The sequence below is a fragment of the Barbus barbus genome (genome assembly GCF_936440315.1).
Source record: "Barbus barbus genome assembly, chromosome: 8".
Lineage (NCBI taxonomy): Eukaryota > Metazoa > Chordata > Actinopteri > Cypriniformes > Cyprinidae > Barbus > Barbus barbus.
In genome coordinates this window covers 25926733-25949172 of record NC_136736.1, presented here as the reverse complement: position 1 = coordinate 25949172, position 22440 = coordinate 25926733, and the positions used below count along the sequence as shown (strand labels likewise).

General features: G+C 36.1%; 1 protein-coding gene across 3 annotated transcripts in view; it reads right to left on the bottom strand.

Annotated features, from left to right (window-relative positions):
• The window catches only part of LOC306874363 (rho GTPase-activating protein 7-like), a 131831-nt gene that overhangs the window by 18967 nt on the left and 90424 nt on the right, over nt 1–22440 (bottom strand). Inside the window, exon 1 of one of the 3 annotated variants that reach the window (XM_079424349.1) lies at nt 4305–4620. The exons of the other annotated variants lie outside the window; for them this stretch is intronic. Within the exon in view, the coding sequence (XP_079280475.1) occupies nt 4305–4317 (13 nt within the window). The 5' untranslated portion in view covers nt 4318–4620. Of the gene's footprint in view, nt 1–4304; nt 4621–22440 lie in introns of those variants that run through there. 3 annotated transcript variants of the gene reach the window in all.

The following is a 22440-nucleotide window of genomic DNA, read 5'->3' as shown; positions in this document are numbered from 1 at the left end:
GTTTCACACTCTCCAACACTGCTGGATGTAACGCAGATGAACTCAGGCTGTTGACAGTTTTTTTTTTTCGTCATCTCAGCATTCGCAGCAATGCACACATCTGCGTTTAAGGTTCGAATATGGGTGGCTAGCACAGAGTTTGTGTTTGTGTGCGCACGTCGCATCCTGTGTTCTCCCCGCAAGTCTGTGCGGATCCCCATGCCAGGCAGTGACCACACTTCCCTTGCTTTTCCGAGGCCGACGGGAAGCCAATAAGAGCTGCTCATTCCAAAGTTGCCATGGACAATTTGGAGGACACACCTCCTTTTGTTCAAGGCCAGATAATTGAGGCCTTCAGCGCCAACACAAACACAGAGAACGCCTTACATCCTGTAACACACACACAGAATGTCGAACGTTCGACCTCAGAGAGAATGTGAAATAGGTTGAACCTCCCCAGTAAAGTAAACAGCCTTTGATTCTTTCTTGATTGTACGGTACATGCGTTTATATTTAAAGGAAACTATATATTTTAGTTACAAAAGCATCAGATTGAGTAACTCAACTAACATTGTGTTGAAAGCCAGACTGACGTCAGTATTACTTCATAGAGTTGGATGTTCTTAGCACTTTTTCCTCTTAATATGACACATAGTTTCCAAGCCAAAAAATATCCCAGAAGGCCTACACATGTCATTATTTCATAGATGTGAATTATTACGCAAGTCACGGGTCACCTAAATTAATTTAGCAACAGTTTCTAACTAATATAAATAGCCATTATGGTAAAAAAGTGGCATCATTAAGAATCAAAGTTAAAATAACCTAGTGTTTGCTAAATCTCATGTTGGTGGATGGTTGATATAATGCTTAGACACACTATATATATATATATATATCCCAAATCTAGTAAAAGCTTATATATCACTGGTGCCAGCCTTCTAGTGGATGCATGACCTGCGACCTCTGTAATGGTGACCTGAGTAGAGCACACAGGATGTCTGGGCAGCATCCGTCACAGAAACATGTGCCTTCGTGTGTTTTCTCCTTTTATCAAAGCGTACAGTATGCACTCCACCTAATGCTTCCGTTTGTATCAAATGAATGAAATTCAGATCTATGTTGATATGGGGGGGGGGGGGGGGGGAGGGGGTAATAAAAATAGACAAGACAAAGAGGCAGACCACAGCCTTCAGACCCAGAGACAGACTGACAGACATAATCTCTTGGGAGAACGCCCTATTAACCTGGCCAAAATTGAATTCCTGCTAGCTGAACTTTTTTTGCTTCTTCTAAAATTACCCTTCCTCCTCCCTCTCTTCTCTCTCCTCTTCCTCTTTTTCCTGTCACAGGAAGTTCTCACAATCGTTGGCTGATGGTTCCTCAGCATGGGAGGGAGGAGGTGGAACTTCTGTGTATGAATGCTTGTGTGCGTAAGCGAGTTTATAGACAGATCTCGCCGCTATGGAAGCAGAATCCAACACTCTAAAAATTAAAGCTTCCAAAAGGGGGTTTTCTTAACAATGCCGTAGAACAACCATCTTAGGTTCCCCAAAGAACCTTTCAGTGATCAATTCTCAAAAGATCCTTTTTTTCAGTTTGACTAAAAAAAATAATTTTTAATTTTAGTTATATAATAATCTGAGAGAACTCTCCCCACTATAAAGAACCTGTTTTGCATTGGAAAGATTCAATGAATATTAAAGGTTCTTCATGGAACCATCAATGCTGATAAATAATCTTTATGTTTAGATGTGAACCCAAATTCATTGTACACAGCCTGGTTTCAAGTGAATGTGGGTTAATTTGAAGGCTTTTGAAGCTGTAAATAGTGCTATTCTAGTTAAAGAAGCCCTGTTTCAAATGAATAGCACACAAACATCAATACCTAGTCTTTGAGCGGAACTAGGAGAAATTGCATCAGTGATTCATGTGACCTGATGTTCTATTTGTCCTAGACACTTGAGCTCTTTATCTTCCATCTTTTCCACACATACACTTTAAATCTGCAGATCAAGAGCAGTCATACATCATTTGTTGAGGATCACGCATATCATATTTTGACATGGCCTTCTACAGATATATGGGGGTAGAGAGGGAGAGTCAGGTATCTCTGAAAATGAGAAGATCCCCTCCATCTGGTCACAAACACAGGGGATCATGGAGTTACCCCATCACCACAGTCACTCAACACCACTATCCTAGCCTCCTACACACACTTTGGCCAGATGGGTCCATTTATGTCTGTCTCAGACTTTCTGACAGATTTAAACATTAGCTATAACTGACCTGGAGCCAGCTTGGCCAGGTCTGGTGACTGGCCACTTTGTGTAACGCAAGGCTGATCTCAGGTCAGATGATTAGATACGCTCAGTGATATGCTGCCCTATACATTCCATATATGATCAAAAGATTACTCAAAGAGGTGAAGAAAGAGAGACCCTCCCCTAATATGACAGAGGGCTTCTTATGCACCAACCGATCTTAAAGCAACAGCAACTAGTTAAAAGCGTCTAGCATTACATAGACTAAAACCCAGCATTCATAATGTTTCCAGAAGGCAATAAAGGAGATTTGATGCTGTAAAACTGCCCACACTTCCAAATTTTTTTAAATGAAGGTTTCAGTGGATTTAGAGTCATATAGAGTGTTTAAGAAAATGTGTTTGAGTCTTAAGGCTCTTTACTTGTATTTAAGTGAATCATGCTCACCAAAAACCATGACAATAGATTATCAGGAGGTGCATGTAGGCCAATGTCAGCTTCAAAGTTACATATATTTTTTGACATTCCTTTCTTTGACTCCTAACTGACCTGCTTACTGCCTTATCACCTGGAGTTAGCATGACCCTACGTTTATCAACCTCTACATGGATAGAAAAAGACACCAAACCTCCAACAACAACAGAATATATACTTTAAAATGTTACATTATTTTTGCATTCTGAGCTTGGCAAACGATCTGACTGAAATTCTCTTTTATAGTTATGGGTTATTTTATATAGTTCAGACTCCTGTGTGCAAATTATACAATACATTTATTTATTGTATGTATGTGTTTATTTTTGCTAGCTAACGGTAAACTAGCTAATCATCAATATTTTTTAAATAAAACAGTTTTTATAGCTTTATGTATGTTTAGTCTAGTGAGATAAAGTGAGATAAGATTTGTGATGTGTAAAGCTATAAATAAGGAGGTAATATATAGTGTTCCATCCTCAGGCCATTTAGTTTGCCTTTAGGCTAACTTAACTCTGGAAAAATTTGGCTATCGAATTAATAATCTAAATTTGGCTTCTTAAGTTCTGTTTGAAAACACTGGATAATTTTAAAATCCCCACTCTTCAACACGAGAAAAGACGCACGAATGCGCCTGCAGAGGAGATCAGGCTCTCCACGCGTTCTTTGGCAATGCCAGATTATAGCAAAACTTCCCCCAATTCTCTGCACTTAAACTGAATGAAAACTCAGACCAACTGTGACGAAATCTTATCTCCGAACTATGTAAAATCCTCCTAAAACCAATGGAGACGTGACGAGATTCGGGGAGCGCGAGGGGAAATTACTTATCAGACAGCCTGGAGCGCCGGTGTTGCGCGTGAAATGTATCTCACGCACCACCCAAATAATTGCACTCTTAAACTAAGCTTTAGGAAGAGATGGAAATCTAAAGCGGAATGACTAAAACAGAAGAAAATTAAAGAGCACTATATTTAACATCCACTTCTGCATCTTAACCTGTTAAAGTTATATTCCACTGTAGCCTATGTGTACTCCAAATTCCCTCTAAAATGACAAGCAATAAAGATACTTTGACAATTTTCTTTCGTTGTTTGAACGTTATATATGTCCCTATAATGGTTGAGCTGCAATCTGCAGGTTTCCGGCAACCGGTTTCAGTGACCGGTTTAGTTTGTTTCTTTCAAAAGCTACAAGACCCCAAAACAGACATAGATACATCAGCAAAATAATGCAATAGCAGTTAAAGGCAAATACAAAATACAGTTTGATAACTTCTGTCAAGCATGGTCTGAAGATCATCAGAATGAAATTTGTAGGAGGATTACTGACACCAAATCTTATTGCATTAGTATACGACTTCCATTGAAACTGTTGTCAACCATAAACAACTGGAATGTATCTCTTCAATATGATATTATTACTTGTATTATCAATGTCACCACTCAGATTCACTTCAAGTCAAGTCAATCAGTCAAACGATTGCGTTTAGGATGTATCGAATTAGCAGCATTTAATCTAATAATCCTCAATAGACAGAAACTCAGTAGCCTATTATCAATGTATTATCAAACATAGGCTACTTACTGGTAAGGATCATGTTGTGTTTTCTATAAATCGCTAAAGTCCCGCTGCGATATGCTTTACGAGTCCTCTTCGTTTTATTCCAACATCACATCCAAGCTTAGTATTCCAATAAGAGGCGAAAAAAAAATATAAATAATAATACAAAATTCCTCCGAACTAAATAACGTTTATAGAAGGTCCGAAGACCAAACAGAAAAAAAATAAATCCATGACTGATTTCCTGTCCTGTCTGCTCAGGGGGAACAATTCCTCACTCCTCCAGAGAGAGCTGTGTTTGAAACGCCTGTGAACTGCCCGCGTGTGAATGTGAATGAACAGACTGATTCACGGTTTAGGAATGAGAGGCTGGGAGAAGACTCCACCTCCCCGCCCAGGACAGCCTCAGGTGGCCTTTCGCTGCTTTAGACGGGGAGGTGGAGCTACTATTCAATTCTCAAAGCCTACTTTACTGACATTGTTTATATCCGAGACTTTTGCCACAGAGAATTGCGCACATAATAAAACAGTGACAGAAAGTAGAAAATGTTAATTCAAAAGATGTATAAAATAAGTAAATTAAACATTCAACGATGTATTATAATCATTACATGACAAAGCGCACATAAAGATAAATAAATATAACGCCAAATAATTGACTCTTCTGACCCGGTTCTTAAACGTGTTACGTATTATGCTCCTAAAGTATTCTTGTACTGACAGTAAAGGAAAACTAATATCACATTAATTAAAAATAAAGATAATCATACTCATTTTACCACTGCGCGCAAACGTGCGTATCACGCATCACCAATTAATTAGTACGCGTTTATTTTAAAGTTTGCTAAAATAGCCTATTCAGCCTATTATAAAAGTCCATTCCTTTTTCTTTCTTTTTTTCAGGCGGAATCAAAATCATCCAAAAGTGAGAGTGAGTTTGAATACTGCTCATTTGGCTGTAAGACATTGTTTGGTACTTAACTACTTTAAACTGTAATTAAAACGGCGCGCAGTTAGCATATCATTAGAGGTCTTCATTAAGCAGTGGGGCCGTTTGAAAGCCGCTATTGTGGGACATGAGGTTGTGAAAGGGGAAGACAATGAGTCCGTTCTGCTATGGTAATTCTAACAAGCCCCATCAACAGGCGTCCCTGATCCTCGTCTCTTCCCGCACGCACTCACGCACGCACGCACGCAACGGTGCAACAGCAGCTTTTAAACTGAGAAAGACCTTCTATTGTGTGAGGAGCTCTTGTTGAGATCAAACAAGGGTATGGTCCTCTCTGAAGCTTCCTGCTTTAGAAGTCAAAAGAAAGTCATGTTCACTTCCTTTTGCCGGTTCTTTTAAAATTATGACAAAGCCTCAATGGAGACCAAGTATATTCATGCAAGCCAGAAGTCAGTAGATGTTTTATGATTATAATTAAGCTGTTTACAATGCAATAGACAAGTTTAATGGTTACAGATCACTATTCTGACTATAATTACTGTTATTACCTGACATCATGTTGCATATTTAATAAGTTCAGTAAGACAAAAATGTCTCTTTTTTCTTTTTGTGAAGGAAAAGTACTTACATTTGAGTATGTAGCAGAATAGTAGGAAACATTTGGGATATGCTTTTCATCATTTTTCTCTATTGCTTAGTTATGGGCATCTGTTATGGTATAAACTTGCCTGTCAATCATCTTATGTCAGTTAACATTTTTTATTTATTGATTTAGGGGAAAATTTAGGGGACACTGAATTATTTTGCTGTTACAATAAAATGTCAATACCAATTTACTTCATATAAAAAAAAAGAAAGAAATGAATAAAATACATCATAGAAATATACAAAGTTAATTTAAAATCCGGTCCCACTTTATATTAGGTGGCCTTAACTACTATGTACTTATATTTAAATTAATCATTTGATACAATGCACTTATTGTGTACATACATGTTTTTACATTGTACTTATGTTTAAAAAAAAAAAACTATATGTAATTACATCTGTAATTCATTTCTGTAATTACATTTATAATTACACTGTTGACCCATCACTTACACCTTAACCCACCCTTAAACCTACCCAGACCACCAAACCTGTCCCTAACCTTACCCATAGCCCACCTCAATAGCAGCAGACATGTTTTGCAATACAATATGTCCACAATAAGTACATTGTACTAATTTTTGATGTAAGTACATAGTAGTTAAGGCCACCTAATATAAAGTGTGACCTAAAATCCGTAATTGTTTAAAAGTCTACATATATAGGGAATAGGTGATCTCCTGTATTTTTCTGTTCGGCATCTGGGGATTGTCAGTTTATCTGAGTTTCTCATCTGGCGTCCAGTCAACTGCTCCCTGAGTGGTGGTAGCCAGTCTCTAAAACTAGACTTGTATAGCTTCCTAGCAAAATCAAGACACAGTTGGACTTGTCTCTCTGCTAGTGTGCACAATCCAAGAAGGGAGAGGGTGTTGGAATATCCTTGATACCTTTGTACCAGTATGATTTTACAGACCCGTTTCTGCACACTTTCCAACATTTTAATTTGATCAGTAGTCAATGAACTGTGCCAAACTGGAACTACATACTCTAACACAGGGCGCACATACCCTGTATAGATGATAACCAATTCTTGATCTTGAACACCAAATTTCTTATATTTTAGCTGGCGGAGAGCAAAACATTTAATTTCATACCGAGAAATGAAGCAGCATGTTAATCTGCCAGTCACACGTCTTTCATGCTGAGAACTCTCCTTGTGTTTGCATAATGATGCGTTTAAAAGTTAATGACCAAACATAAAAGTTCCTAGTGTTGTTGCAGATGAAATATAATGCAGATAGCATTATAGCAGTATTTTTTTCATCAGGTTGGATGTTGATTATAAACCCCTTTATCCAGACCTCTCTACTTAACAATTTCTCTTGCATATCCACCATGTTTGTAGTTTATTTGTGTTTGAAGTTCTGAATCGAATGGGTTGTGAGCAATAACAGCCATTAGAGTGTTCATGGATCTGAACTTGGAATTTCCACCATAAAAAGTAAACAGTCCGGGTACCTTTGGAACACTCGATTCTACATACTATTTGGGACACGCTATTTCTAATTTTGAACACAATAGGATGGATAGTAGCCTATGTGAATCGGAAAACAACACAAGGAGAATAAAGGTTGAGCATTTTATTAACATCCACTCTATCTATTCAGAAATGTAAACTCATCAAGGGTGGAAAAGGTGACAAAGTTGCCTTTTTGATGCATGGGAAAGACTTGTTTTTCTTTTTATTGTTTATGATGCCGTTGTCGTAATAAATTAAGGAGTGACTAACAGAACAAATTAGTGGGTTCTCTCCTGTAATTATATGAGTTTGTCACTTTTGAAACTTTGAAACTCTAAAACATGACACATTTTCCTTAAATTATGAATAGATGGCTGACTGAGCTCACTTGCATGAAAACTCCGGTTATAATCACACAATGGATCTCATATTTGCATTGCGTCTATGCTTAGTTTGTTATAATGAGTGTATTTGTGATGTAAAACTCAAAAACACAAACTCGTTCAGTGTTTTTAGGACATTGAGTGGATTCTGACTAATCTACACTAAACATCTTTGATTGGGCATGCATGTCTGGGATTGACTACAATACCAATTGCTGCAAAAAACATGTTATATGATAAAATAATAATAAAAAAAAACTCATTGGACGTTCATGAATCAAACAAATGACCTATTTTGGATTCAAAATGGCATATTTAGCTAGTTTGCATCCCTGTTCATTACACTCACTGCATTGTAGCACACAAACCTCTCTATTTAATATGGAAAATAAATAACAATGACTGAATCTAAGATTTTGAATTGTACAATCAGTGCACACTATGCTATCCCATAAGGCTACAAGAGCTGAGGAACCTGAAACACTGAAATATACACAGTGTACAATACATTATGCATGCTACATACTGATAAAAAATACTTTCTTGTCTGGATCTGTAAAACAGTGTGATGTGTGTCTGACTCAAAAGGAAAAACTTATGCAGTATTACTAGCCTTTATTCCTCACTCTCCAGAAATTCAGCAACTGCATTCAGGCATGCCAGAGAGAATGAGTGTGAGAGAGATGTGTGTGGTTTCAAACTGACTCATCAGATTCATCACTCTTTTCAAATCTCTGTCTCTCATCTTTATGTCTGCCCCTCCTATTCTATTATTATTTTTTACAGCCTGGTAATTATTTTCTCACAGGATAAAACAATTTCATTCTTAACTGTATGTATAATAATAATAATAATATACTATTCCACATTCTGTGTTTGTCAGCAATAACCCAGGCAATGTCTTACTAAAATCTCACCCATGGTTTGAGCAAAAATTCCAACTGCTAAAAATGTGGTGCACAGAAAAGGACAGTGGAAATGGCCCGAACTGAAATTATATTTTGTGGACATTATATTTAGCAGGGTACCATTGCAAATTAAAGGAGCATATAAGAGACGCCACCCTAGCACTGTCTGAAATTCACCGGATCCTTCTACTCCCACAATGCTTTGCCTTTCAAAGAAACAGAAAATATGATCACCACTGAGAATTTAGAAGTTTGTATTTTTATGTGATTGAGTGTGACACCTTTATTGCTGTTTTAGCTCAGCCAGGCTCTCTATTTTGGGTTCATTTCAGTTCTTAAGGGCTGTAGGACAAATGAACAGAATGCTTGAATACTTGAATATATTTGTGTGCATGTTTCACGACAGGCCACTACAGTAAATCCCAAAGTAAGACAAAGGGAACGCTACAGAAGAATAGAACTGTTATTATCAGCTATTTATAAACCAGCACAGGCTCAAAACAATCAGAAATAGAACCGAGCAGGTGTGTGCATTTCTGAACACATCGTACTTAAGCTGTGGAGAAAGCCAATGTTTTTTTGTTTGCATTTGTGACCCTCCACCACAAAATCAGTCATAAGTAGCACAGGCATATTTGTAGCAATAGCCAACAATACATTGTATGGGTCAAAATTATTGATTTTTATTTTATGCCAAAAATCATTAGGATGTTAAGTAAAGATCATGTCCCATACAAATATTTAGTAAATTTCCTATCGTAAAAATACATTTGATTAGTAATGTGTATTGCTAAGCACTTAATTTGGACAACTTTAAAGGCATCAATGCAAAGCGTATTTATTCAGATGATGTATAAATTTCAATTAAAAAATTGACCCTTATGACTGGTTTTGTGGTCCAGGGTCACATTTGTGCATGCTAAAACAAACGAGGACCCTGTGCATTAGTACATACTGTATTTCACCAGACCACATAAGCTAGATATGTATGTACAGAATGTGCCAGCTTTAATATCCAGAGGATAAAAACAGGAAAAAGCCACAAACACTCACTGTTACCTCTTGCTCTTTTCTTACTGACACATTATAGACTCTTCAACTTCCACACAAACTCACGTACAGTGCCAACAATAAAGACACATATACACACACTTCCTAGTTCTAAAATAAGAGGCCTTACAAAACAGATACATTGATACATTTACAACATAAACCCTAAAAAAGTGTTGAAATAATGATTATAAGCGTTGAGTGTTGAAATACTTTAAAATTTATACTTTAAAAACTGCATAATTTTTTTTGGATTATTCAGTGACACTTTACAATAAGGTCCCATTTGTTAACATTAGCTGACATGAACTAGCAATGAGCAATATAGTTTTATAAAATTTATTAATCTTTATTAATGTTAGTTAATAAAAATACAATTGTTTATTGTTTGTTCATTAATGTTAACAGATACAGCTTTTGCTCTTTAAAATGTATTCGCAAAGGTTAACATTAACTAAGTGGTTGTTTAAACATCGTTTTCAACTAAAAACGGAAATGTTTTTGGCTGTTTATTTTTATGAAAACAGCATTTTATAAAACACTGTAGAATGGTGTTCATGTTAACAAATTACACTTTATTGCAAATTATAACATCATTATAATCAAATTTGATCTTACAGTAAATAGCCATGATTCTGTCTAGTGTTTACAAAAAATAATACATTAATTCATCTTACAGAGACACCACTGTTCAAAAGTTTGGGGGCAGTGATATTTTTATGCTCTGGAAATAAGGTTGCATTACAGTAATATTGTAAAATGTTTTTAGAATTTAAAATAAATTTATTGATGATTAGTGATGGCAAAGCTGAATCTTCAGTAGCCATTGCTTCAGTTTTCATTAGAAATCATTCTAATATGCTGATTTAGTGAATATTTTTTTTATTTTCACAGTGTACTGATTATTATTCTACACAATTTAGTTGAAATGGAAATCTTTCCTAACTTGAAAACATCATTGACACACTGTCACGGGCTGATGAGGCACAATTTCAGGAAGACGATGGAGATCAAACAAAAGGTATTTTCATAAGTAAATCCAAAAGACAGGCAATAATATAAACTTACATAGACGAGAACGGACAAAGACCAAGGGAGAACTGAGGACTTATAAAGCATGAACCAAACAAAGGAGACTAATGTGATAATTAAGACAACAGGTGAACTGAATGACTAATTAAACAGAATGGGGAAAACTAGGTCACAGGAGTAACAGAAAACCAGACATATAACACACACAGACAGAAGGATACATTTTGAACAGAGTTTTGGATATGTAATCGCATCAACAAGGTCAATTTTTGTCAATGAAATAAGCAGTAAACTCAGTTCTCCCTATAATTTTGAACAGACGCTCGATTTTAGATTTGCTGACTTGCAAAATCTCCCTACATTCTCAGAAGGTAGCATAATTTATAACTGGCTGCTTTGGCAGTCCCCCAATCCATTCCTGATTTTTTCCATGAGCTAAGTGGTCTTACGTGTATCAGAGGCATTAGTGTACACAGCTGTTATTTCAGATATATACAGAAAGCAGGGATGGAGGACTTCTGGCTCTCCACAGAAACTGTCTGGAATCCAAGAGGCCCTGAGGGAGATGGCTGAGACAGACTCTGTTCAACGTGGATTCTGACAAGTCTGAGATTCAGAATATTTGCCCATAATGGGGGTTAAAAGGTGAATGCTAGTGAGCATGTGTAAGATGATTTCTGTATGCATGTGTTGCATTGCCACATGGGTGTCCAGAAAATGGCCAACACATGTTAAGCGATAACAGCAGCAGGATTCACAGGCCATCAGCCAGCAAGAGATGAGCCAGATATGGCATTCACTCAAAAGAACATACACAGTTTTGTATGTGTGTTAGAAAGTCATGTAAGGCTACAGGATACTTAGTAGTTGGAGGCAACTATGGGAGGCAAAATTATAATGTTTATGCATTATGATAAATCTGAGAAACATGATTGATATAATTATATTGCCGAATCCATATTTGAGTTGTTTGTCTTGGGGAAACTCGACTATGTACACCAGAAATACTTTACCTTCTATGGTATTCAGGTGTGAATCGCATTAAGCACTGTCCTCCACAGGTCTCCCATCCAAATGCATTTGCAGTGCTTTTAAGCATTCCTAAAGTAAGCCATTAGTTGAGTTTAGATGATCTGATTTACAGATCAGTTTTTCCTCACAGTTTTGTGGGCACATGACAGAGAGGAAGGGAGCGGAGACAGTGATGCATTCACATTTCTCATCCAATAACTAGCTGATGTGCACCAAGAGTGCCACTATTTACGGTGAGCCTTAAAAATGCATGATGTGTCAAAACAGGCTTAAGGGAATAGTTCACCCAAAATTGCTTAAAATGAACTCACCTTCATGCCGTCCAAACTAGATGAGTGGATGAGTTTGTTTTGTCATCAGGACAAATATACTCTGGTCTATCAGTTATCATCTTCTGAACCAAAAAGCTGCCATTTTCGTAATAAACAAATCCATCAAGACGTTTGTAACTTCAAACCGTTGCTTTCTCCAGTGATAAACACGTTTAAAGCAGGAAAGAAATATGCACAATTTACAGTCCAAAAGAGTTCTACATAAATATGTAGGTGGATTTGTTAGACGTTAATTAATGGATTGGAGTCATGTGGATTACTTGTGGATTATTATGTTGTTTTTATCAGCTGTTTGGGATTTCATTCTGACGGCACCCATTCACTGCAAAGTAACTATTGGTGAGCAAGTTATTGGTGAGCAAGTGACTAAATTTCTCCAAATCTGTTCAAATAAAGAAACAAACTCGTCTATATCTTGGATAGCCTTGAGGGTGAGTAAACTTTCAGCAAATTTTCATTGTTGGGTTAACTCCCTTTAATGTGATTTACCCAAGTAAAGGTGTGGTCACATTAGTGAATATTCACCCCCCCCCCCCCCCCCCCCCAAAGTTCATTATTAGTAATAGTGTAGCAATATATGATGCACAGCTCACAAAAAGACACTTTTAAACCAAGCAGCTTTCTGCAACACAGCGTTTTCACGTGAACAACTTGAACCTGTAGTGAAATCTGCACGGGGAAATCTTTCACCCTCATGCAAAAATCACTGATCGCTATTAAAATGATGGTATTTCACTTGTGAAAACTTGCCAAACAAATGTAATTGTGGCTGTACCTTAATACAATGTTTTTCTTGGTCATGAAAGAATTTTTCTGATTTGATCATGTGAAAAAGACCAATTTATTTTGTGTTTTTGGATGCTAGTCTCCTGCATAATCTACCTAAGCTACATCTGTGACCAACTTTCTAGGAAATAAAATCAAATGGTTTGGAACAAAATAAGGGTATAATGACAAAATTATGCCTTTTAAAGGGTTCACCCAAAAAAATTAATTCTGTCATTAATTACTCACCCTCATATTGTTCTAAACCATAAGACCTTTGTTCATCTTCAGAACAAAAAAAAAGGTAATTTTGTGAAATCCAAGAGCTTTCTGACCACGTTAAGGCCCAGAAAGGTAGTAAAAACATTGTTAAAATAGCCTTAATTTTATGAAGCTACGAGAATACTTTATATGCGCAAAGATAACAAAAATAATAATTTTATTCAAGAATTTCTTCTCTTCCGTATGTGGCAGAGTCAAAAGAAGCTCCAACATGAACATGTACGCTCCATCCCTGCCACACTTTTTTTTGCATCTCTTTTTCAACTTTTCTTCTCACATTCCTGGCTACATGAGGCTATATTAGAAGACGGCTGTGACTTAAGTGTTCTTAGCTGGCTGGACGGCAAAGTTTATGTCCCATAATCCACTGAAGACCAAGCCAAATGAACTCTGGGTAAAGGAAACAAGTGCATTTTGTTGCTCAAACAAGTCTATCCACTAGAGGTTTGAAAACCAAAAATATGCTATTCGAGTTGTTGAATGTAAATAGTATAATATGTATAACTGTAGCAAAATTTTAGCACTCAGCAATGGATAAATACTTTCAAGCAAAGTGTTATTCTAATATATAAACAAATAGTTCTGAATGCTTAGGCTCAAATCATGCAGTGGTAAAAGAATTTATAAATGAAATCATGCAACAGTTCCCATTCTGTAATCTGATTGGCCAACGGTGTTCCATCTGTATGTGGGTCGTTTCTAGACCAAAGTATGTATGTGGAGTGGCATTGTATTTTATATAAACTTCTTGTTTATTAAACAAAAAGGTTCCATTTAACATTAATGCATTAGATATGATGAACTAGCAATAATTTATGGTCACTTTTGATATCTAAAGCATTGAATACTTGTATAAAAGCAATATCACATTCACAATTGTGTTGTTGGTCTGAATAATAGTGTACAAAACCACAGCCATGTTGATAATCTGTTCACTCTTGTGATATTCCTGACATACGTATGTAGAAAAACAAAACAACACATGCACACACTTGCATTACCCATCACTAACTAGAAATATGTGTGCATTTTGGGCAATGAACCCATTGCCTCCAAATAATTACTCATATTTTTTTAATTAGTCATGCATGAAGAGATGAGATTACAGATGGTTTGCTTTAGTTGACAGACATGCAGAGACAAATGTGTATAAGTGTGTGTGTGTGTGTGAATGTGAGCGCATGGAAGCCGGTAAGAAGAGAAAGAGATCAATAGTTCAACATAAGAGCAAACAATAAAGTAGCCACAGTAATGTTTACTTTTCTTCAGCTCAATTGACTAAGTCTCCTTTTATGTAACTCGCATTACCATGGGTCGTTTTTTTTGGATCCTGTCTCCATTTTTCTCTCACGCTGGGCCCTCTGGTAATAATTTAAACGTTTGTCATCAATCTCCCTCACTTGAAATGTGTGATTCTGCCCTCATATAGATTCTCATCAACACTTTCAGATGCTTCACTTGCCTTTGAGTCTTCAGCAGGCATGGTTCATTTCAGATAACTAATGTTTAGTGAAGAGATTTGGTGATGGAGAGTCGAAACTAGACAGCCTGGTAAATCTTTCCAGCCTTTATTCATCTCCCCAAGCCAAATCATGATAAATATGATTTTGCATTTCTTAATGACTCTGAACAGATCCTCTAACCCGTAGATCGTAATATACGGTCAATTTAAAGTCAGTGCTGAATAAACAAACTCAAGCTTGAGCTGAAATGGATTTTAAAAGAGGATTCCTTTAGCGTACAGAGAACCAGGGGCGGACTGGCCATCTGGCAGACCGGGCATTTTCCCGCTGGGCCGACGTACTTTTTGGGCTGGGCCTATACATCTTCTCATACCATATTTGTTTGATCGGCCCATAAAAGTCTTAGCAGCCTATAGTTTTTCTGCCTAAATAGTTGACGGCGCTGTGGTCTTTGTGGCTGTTTAATGTATTTGTCAAAAAAAGTCGGCTTAGGATTTTTGCCCCCAGACAGAGAGGCCCATGAGACATTTAATCAGCAGCCCATTGGTTATTTTCTTAATTGACATTGGGCTGACCCAATCACATAAACAACTCCCCTTTTGGGCTCTCTCTCTCTCTCGCTCTCTCTCACACACGCGCACACACACACACACACACACACACAGTGGTGTATTGTAACAAAATAATAATACTTCGTTACAGTATTTTTTGGGAGTATCTGTACTTTACTTGAGTTTTTATATTTCAGCCAACTTTTACTCCACTACATTTCCTAATTAAAATGTATACTTTTACTCCGATACATTTCCCTGAAGAATATTCGTTACTTTCAACAAAATAGTCAGAAGAACACAGACTGCAGGAAAGCAGGTTTGAGAATCAGTGTTCTGGCGTTTGCAAGTTAGAACAGCTTTGGTCATCTGCAAACCGTGCAAACAAGTGCGCGGATGATTAATTTTCCACTCAAAGTGGAGTCTGGTGTGTGTGATATACAGTATATCTTCTACAATAATAGGGTAAGTGTTGTTGTAATGATGTGTGATCTGACATTATCAAGTAGGCTATATCATCAAATCACACACCGAGTGCACGCACGTTGATTTATTAATGTATTAAAAAATTCCAGGCGTTCTAAATTGTAGATGGCAAAAATGCTTCTGTATGCTTTTTATATTTATATAATATAGTTAACTTCTATATCTATATCACACGAAGAGTACCGTTTTTCAGCAGATTTCACATTTAATAATCATTTCATATAAGTTCAGTAAAGCAATAAGTGACTTACATTTTAGACTTATTGCTTGTTTTTGCTAAATTTTGCCAAATAAAATAATTCCAAACAAAGATCACAGCACTGTTTTGCGTCTCTGAGCAATGGACGTTGTACTTATTTAATGAATCCGCTTTTTGAACGAATCGGTTGAATAAATGATTCAGTGATTCACTCATTAACACAGTCAAATGCTCTGTTCCTGAATGAATCAGTCGTTTGAATGAATCGGTTGAATCTCAATGACTCACTCATTAATGGTCACTTTGTCACCAAAGTCTTTGCTGTCACCTACTAGCGGTTTTAATTTCACATTTTGACTATTTTTTCATGTTTTAAATTATTTCAAATATCAGTATTCAATGTTTTATGTTAAAAACACAACATTAGGCCTATTAATGCATCTGTAACTGCAGTTTAAATGCATCCATGTCCCCTCTGAGATATATTAAACTGTGTAAATACATCTAAATGTTTTCTTATGTTGGAATGAAAGACACTAAATACCGGATGAAGAGCTTCTTGTTATTACCCAAAAATACAAAATGGAAGAAAGAGTTCAAACTGAACACAATCTTTCTACTAAAGCTGTATGAATATTATTTATATATATATATATATATATATATATATATATATATATATATATATATATATTTATTTGCTTCTTTTCCATTTTGCATTTACTTGTACTTTTACTTTCAATACTTTAGTACGTTTAAGATTTTTAAAAATACTTTTCGTACTTAAGTACAATAAATATAATATACTTTAAGACTTTTACTCAAGTAATATTCTAAAGGAAGACTTCAACTTCTTCCTTCTTCAAAAAGTCATTTTTTGGTAAGATACCTGTACTTTTACTTGAGTATGGCTTTCGGGTACTTTATACACCACTGCGCGCGCGCGCACACATACACACACACATGCTTTTAAAGGTTCATCCAAGGAGTTAACAAATTTGACTAAGTAAGTTTGCAGTTTATTTAATGCTATACTATGGGAAACAGTGATCGTCTGATCAACAATTTATCATGTCTCTTCCCTTTCTCCCTCAAACACACAGGCACATACACAGGATGTCATAACTATATAGGCCTATAGTTTTAGGATTCATCAGTGTGGATTATAGTTTTATTATATTAATAAATTACACTTTTTAGTGTATCTTTTACAAGGTTTTTACTATTTTACAAAGTTTTTAATGTGTCAACTCTCACTCTTTATATGGCTTAAATGCTTTTATGGAATAGGAGCTGGTATACATATTCAAGAGCGTGCAAAGATGGGTAGTATTTTGATCGTATGTAGTGGGCCGGTCTGGGCCAAACTGCCAGGGCCGGTTTTTTGTCCCAGTCCAGCCCTGCAGAGAACTGCACTGTTTCGTGAAATGTTCAAAAATACTACATTAAAGTCTAGTCAGGAAACCACTGGCATACTTCTGCATAACTAATAAAAAACAAACAAATGACTGCGGAGTTAACAAAAAGGAATATTTTGGGCTCTAGTGTAATCCTTGGAAAATTCTGAAGACACATGCTTGTTTTATATAAGGAGTTGAATTTGACCAGAACAATCCAGAAGACTATAACTCTTTGGTTTACATTTTTGGTCAATCTATTCTACTTTCAGTTGCTCTAGTTTTTGTCTCCATATAGTGATTGTACTTTTTCAAATATTATTTCTCTTTAATCTTACAGTTCAATCAATAAAACAACATACCTGCTTAATTACTGACATATTATTATTGAACTGGCCCTGGTATAGCCTTTTTTCACTACTATCCAACATTATAGATTTTTTGTTCATTCAAATAATCACTCAAAAGCACGTCATGCCTCTAGACCAACACATCATATATAATAATAGTAATAATACTAATACTGCTAATAATTAAAACAGTAGTTATTTTATGCTCATTTATTTTAAATCAAACATATACTTTTCCTTAATTTCTATACAACCCAAATTCCGGAAATGTTGGGACGTTTTTTCAATTTGAATAAAATGAAAACTAAAATACTTTCAAATCACATGAGCCAATATTTTATTCACAATAGAACATAGAGAACATAACAAATGTTTAAATGTTACACTTTTATCCACTAAATGAGCTCATTTTAAATTAGATGCTTTTTACAGGTCTCAAAAAATGTGGCACGGGGGCAACAAAGGGCTGAAAAAGCAAGACATTTTGAAAAGATTCAGCTGGGAGAACATCTAGCAACTAATTAAGTTAGTTGACATTAGGTCTGTAACATGATTTGCTATAAAAGGGATGTCTTAGAGAGGCAGAGTCTCTCAGAAGTAAAGATGGGAAGAGACTCTCCAATCAGTGAAAGAGTGTTTAAAAAGATTGTGGAATACTTTAAAAACAATGTTCCTCAACGTCAAATTGCAAAGGCTTTGCAAATCTCATCATCTACCATGCATAACATCATCAAAAGATTCAGAGAAACTGGTGAAATCTCTGTGCGTAAGGGACAGGTGCAAAGACCTTTGTTGGATGCCCGTGGTCTTCGGGCCCTCAGACGACACTGCATCACTCATCGGCATGATTCTTTCATTGACATTACTAAATGGGCCCAGGAATACTTCCAGAAGCCACTGTCGGTAAACACAATCCGCCGTGCCATCTGCAGATGCCAACTAAAGCTCTATCATGCAAAAAGGAAGCCATATGTAAACATGGTCCAGAAGCGCCGCCTTGTCCTGTGGGCCAAGGCTCGTTTAAAATGGACTGTTTCAAAGCGGAAAAGTGTTCTATGGTCAGATGAGTCTAAATTTGACATGTTCTTTGACATCTTGTTGGAAATCATGGATGCCGTGTCCTCCGAGCTAAAGAGGAGGAAGACCTTCCAGCGTGTTATCAGCATTCAGTTCAAAGCCAGCATCTCTTTTATGGTATGGGGGTGCATAAGTTCATACGGTATGGGCAGCTTGCATGTTTTGGAAGGCACTATGAATGTTGAAAGGTAAATAAAGGTTTTAGAGCAATATATGCTCCCATCCAGATGACATCTATTTCAGGGAAGGCCTTGTGTATTTCGGCAGGACAATGCAAAACCACATACTGCAGCTATTACAACAGCATGGCTTCATAGTAGAAGAGTCGAGGTGCTGAATTGGCCTGCCTACAGTCCAGATTTTTCACCTATATAACCTTCATTTGGCGCATCATTAAATGAAAAATACGTCAAAGATGACCACGAACTCTTCAGCGGCTGGAAACCTACAGTCATGGCCAAAAATATAGGCACCCTTGGTAAATATGATCAAAGAAGGCTGTGAGAATTAATCTGCATTGTTAATTTTTATTTACATTTACATTTATGCATTTAGCAGACACTTTTATCCAAAGCGACTTACATTGCATTCAAGTTACAGTTTTACATTTTTTTTTTAAGAGATTCACAAAAATCTAACCTTTCATTGGATAAAAATAATTTAAAATGGGGGGAAATATCACTATGAAATAAATGTTTTTCTCTAATACACATTGGCCACAATTAACGGCACCCTTTTATTCAATACTTTTTTGAAACCTCCATTTGCCAGTTTAACAGCTCAACATTTTCTCCTATGATGCCTGATAAGGTTAAAAAACACCTGACAAGAGATCAGAGACCATTCCTATCTCTCCAGACCCTTCAGATTCCCAGCTCCATGTTGGTGGTTCTTCTCTTCAGTTCACCTCACTCATTTTCTATAGGGTTCAGGTAAGAGGACTGGAATGGCCATAGCAGAAGCTTGGTTTTGTGCTCAGTGACCCAATTTTGTTTCAAAGAACAAGAGATACCCGGAATTTATACTGTAGGGATGGTCATTAATTGAAACTCAAATGCAAATATTCTAATATTTTGAGATACTGATTTTTGTCTTTCATGAGCTCTAATCATCAAAATTAAAACAAAAAAAAAAACTTTTGAAATGTTTTACTTTACATGTAATGAATCTAAAATATATAAAAGTTTAAATTTTTTTCTTTTAGTTTTCATTTTATTCAAATTTATAAACGTCCCAACATTTCCGGAATTCAGGTTTTATATAGTAGTTCTGTATATATAAAATATAACCACAAAAGGTTTTTTTTTTTTTTATCTGAATCACAGCAATTAAGGGGTTCATGAGTGGACATCTCATCCTAATGATGCATCTAACAAGCCAAAGATCAGGACATCCTGTTGTTTACAGAGTCATTTACTCATGACCGCAGTGATCTACTAGATAATACTCTATAGTATACTAAATTTGGTTAATGTCAGTAACTCAGCAGAATGTAGATTTACAATCACCACATGAACGGCAGCTTGTTTTTCTGGTGTACGTGGCAATAATAAGATAACAAACAAACCAAAATTCAGTCATTTGTGAGATTTAAAGGGAGCACATCATCTGGTTTATCTTTGTCTTGTGTGACCAATGCGCTTTCATGAGCTAGATGACTTTCAAAGCAGATGTCATGCTTCAGAAGTGTAATACGGCAGACTAACACTCAGACAGATGGGCTAAAATATTTTTTGGCTGTGATTTCATGGGTTGTGATTCATGTGGATTCCTATCGCTGGCACAGTAATGTACAGCTTTAGTTACGTGAAAACTTGGCCAAGGTATGATGGAGTGTGTTGGCTGCCAAGCATATTCCAGATGATAAACTATGATTGTGAATAAGCCATGGCCTTGGACAAAGAAATATTACAATACTGCTTATATAAATATCCTCAAAGTAGCATTCGCATACAGGTTAAAATTTGCAATACTGGGTCAAAAAAGGATGTATGCTGTAAAATTTAGTTGTAAATCAAGTCGAGTCTGGGGTGTACGATATACAGTATATCTTCTGCGATAATATGGTAAGTGTTGTTGTAATGATGTGAGATCTGACATTATCAAGTAGTGTATATCACCAAATCACACACAGAGTCCACGTACGTTGATTTATTAGTCTATTAAAACTCAGAATTCCAGGTATTCCAAATTTTTGGAGGTAAAAATGCTTCTGTATGCTTTTTATATTTATATAATTTAAGATTGTTAACTTAATCTACATCACACACAAAGAGTACCGTTTTTCTGCAGATATCAGCATGATAACACATTTAATAATCATTTATACAAGTTCAGTAAAGCAATAGGTGACTTACATTTTAGACATAATATTGCTCGTTTTTGCTCGATTTTGCCAATGAAAATAGTTCCAACCAAAGGTCACAGCACTCTTTTGCGTCTCTGAACAATGAATGTGTTTACTCATTGAATGAATCAACTTTTTGATCGAATCGGATGATAAAAACGATTCCGTGATTTACTCATTAACAGTCAAATGCTTTGATCCTGAATGAATCAGCCATTTGAATGAATCGGTTGAATCACAATGACTCACTCATTAACAGTCACATGCTGTCACCTACTGGCGGTTTTAATTTCACATTTCGACTATTTTTTTAATGTCTTAAATTATTAAAAAAATCAGTATTCAATGTTTTATGTTAATAACAAAACATTAGGCCTATTTATGCATAGGTAACTGCTGTTTAAATGCATCCATGTCCACTCTGAGATACATTAAACTGTGTAAATACATCTAAATGCTATTTCAGATGAATATTCCTGAAATGTTTTCTTATGTTGGAATGAAAGACACTAAGAACCGGATGAAGTGCTTCTTATTCTTACCCAAAAATACAAAATGGAAGAAAGAGTTAAAACTGAACACAATCTTGCTACTCAAGCTGTGTATGAATTTTTTTTATATATATTTATTGGCTTCTTTTCCATTTTGCATTTACTTGTACTTTTACTTTCAATACTTAAGTACGTTTAAGTTACTTTTCGTACTTACAGTACAATAAATATCACATACTTTGAGACTTTTACTCAAAGTATGTGATAACATTCTAAACGGTAAACTTCAACTTCTACCAAAGTCATTTCCTGGTAAGGTATCTGTACTTTTACTGGAGTATGGTTTTCAGATAAATGAGGAAATGGAAGCAATCAAAATCAACAAAAGAGCAATTATATGCAAGTGCTATAACAAGTAGTCAGAGAATTGTGAAATACAAGCTGAGTTCCATTTACTGGGAATTTTGGGAACTTTTGGTGCAGCAGATGGGTACAGGACTTGTAGTAGAGGCAGCATATGGTCCGAGCTGCTGTTCAGACAGTCAATGGATTACACAGCCTATGCACCTAATCTTACCTTCCATGACCTTCGACCCTGCACTGAACTGAAGCATAATGAACCACCAGCAGCCATGTCCAAACTAAACCAGGTGGACACAAGGAAAAAAATGTGGCCTAAAAAAGAGAGTATTGTAGCAGAAGCGTCATGCCCATTTAGAGTGAAGAGGCTCTTGCAAGTGGTTTTAAATAGAGCTTCCAAGAAATTATTGCCTTGTTGAAAATTATGTTGCATTGTTTTATAGGTATTTATCTATAATATTGTAGTGGAAATTACATATTCATTAGTTTAAATTGGACACTCCAATCAAGTCAAGTACACTTTTAACAGATTTGATTAAACTGAGAATTGCAACCTTATCTACCCACATATCACTCAAAACTTGTATGACTCTTGTCTC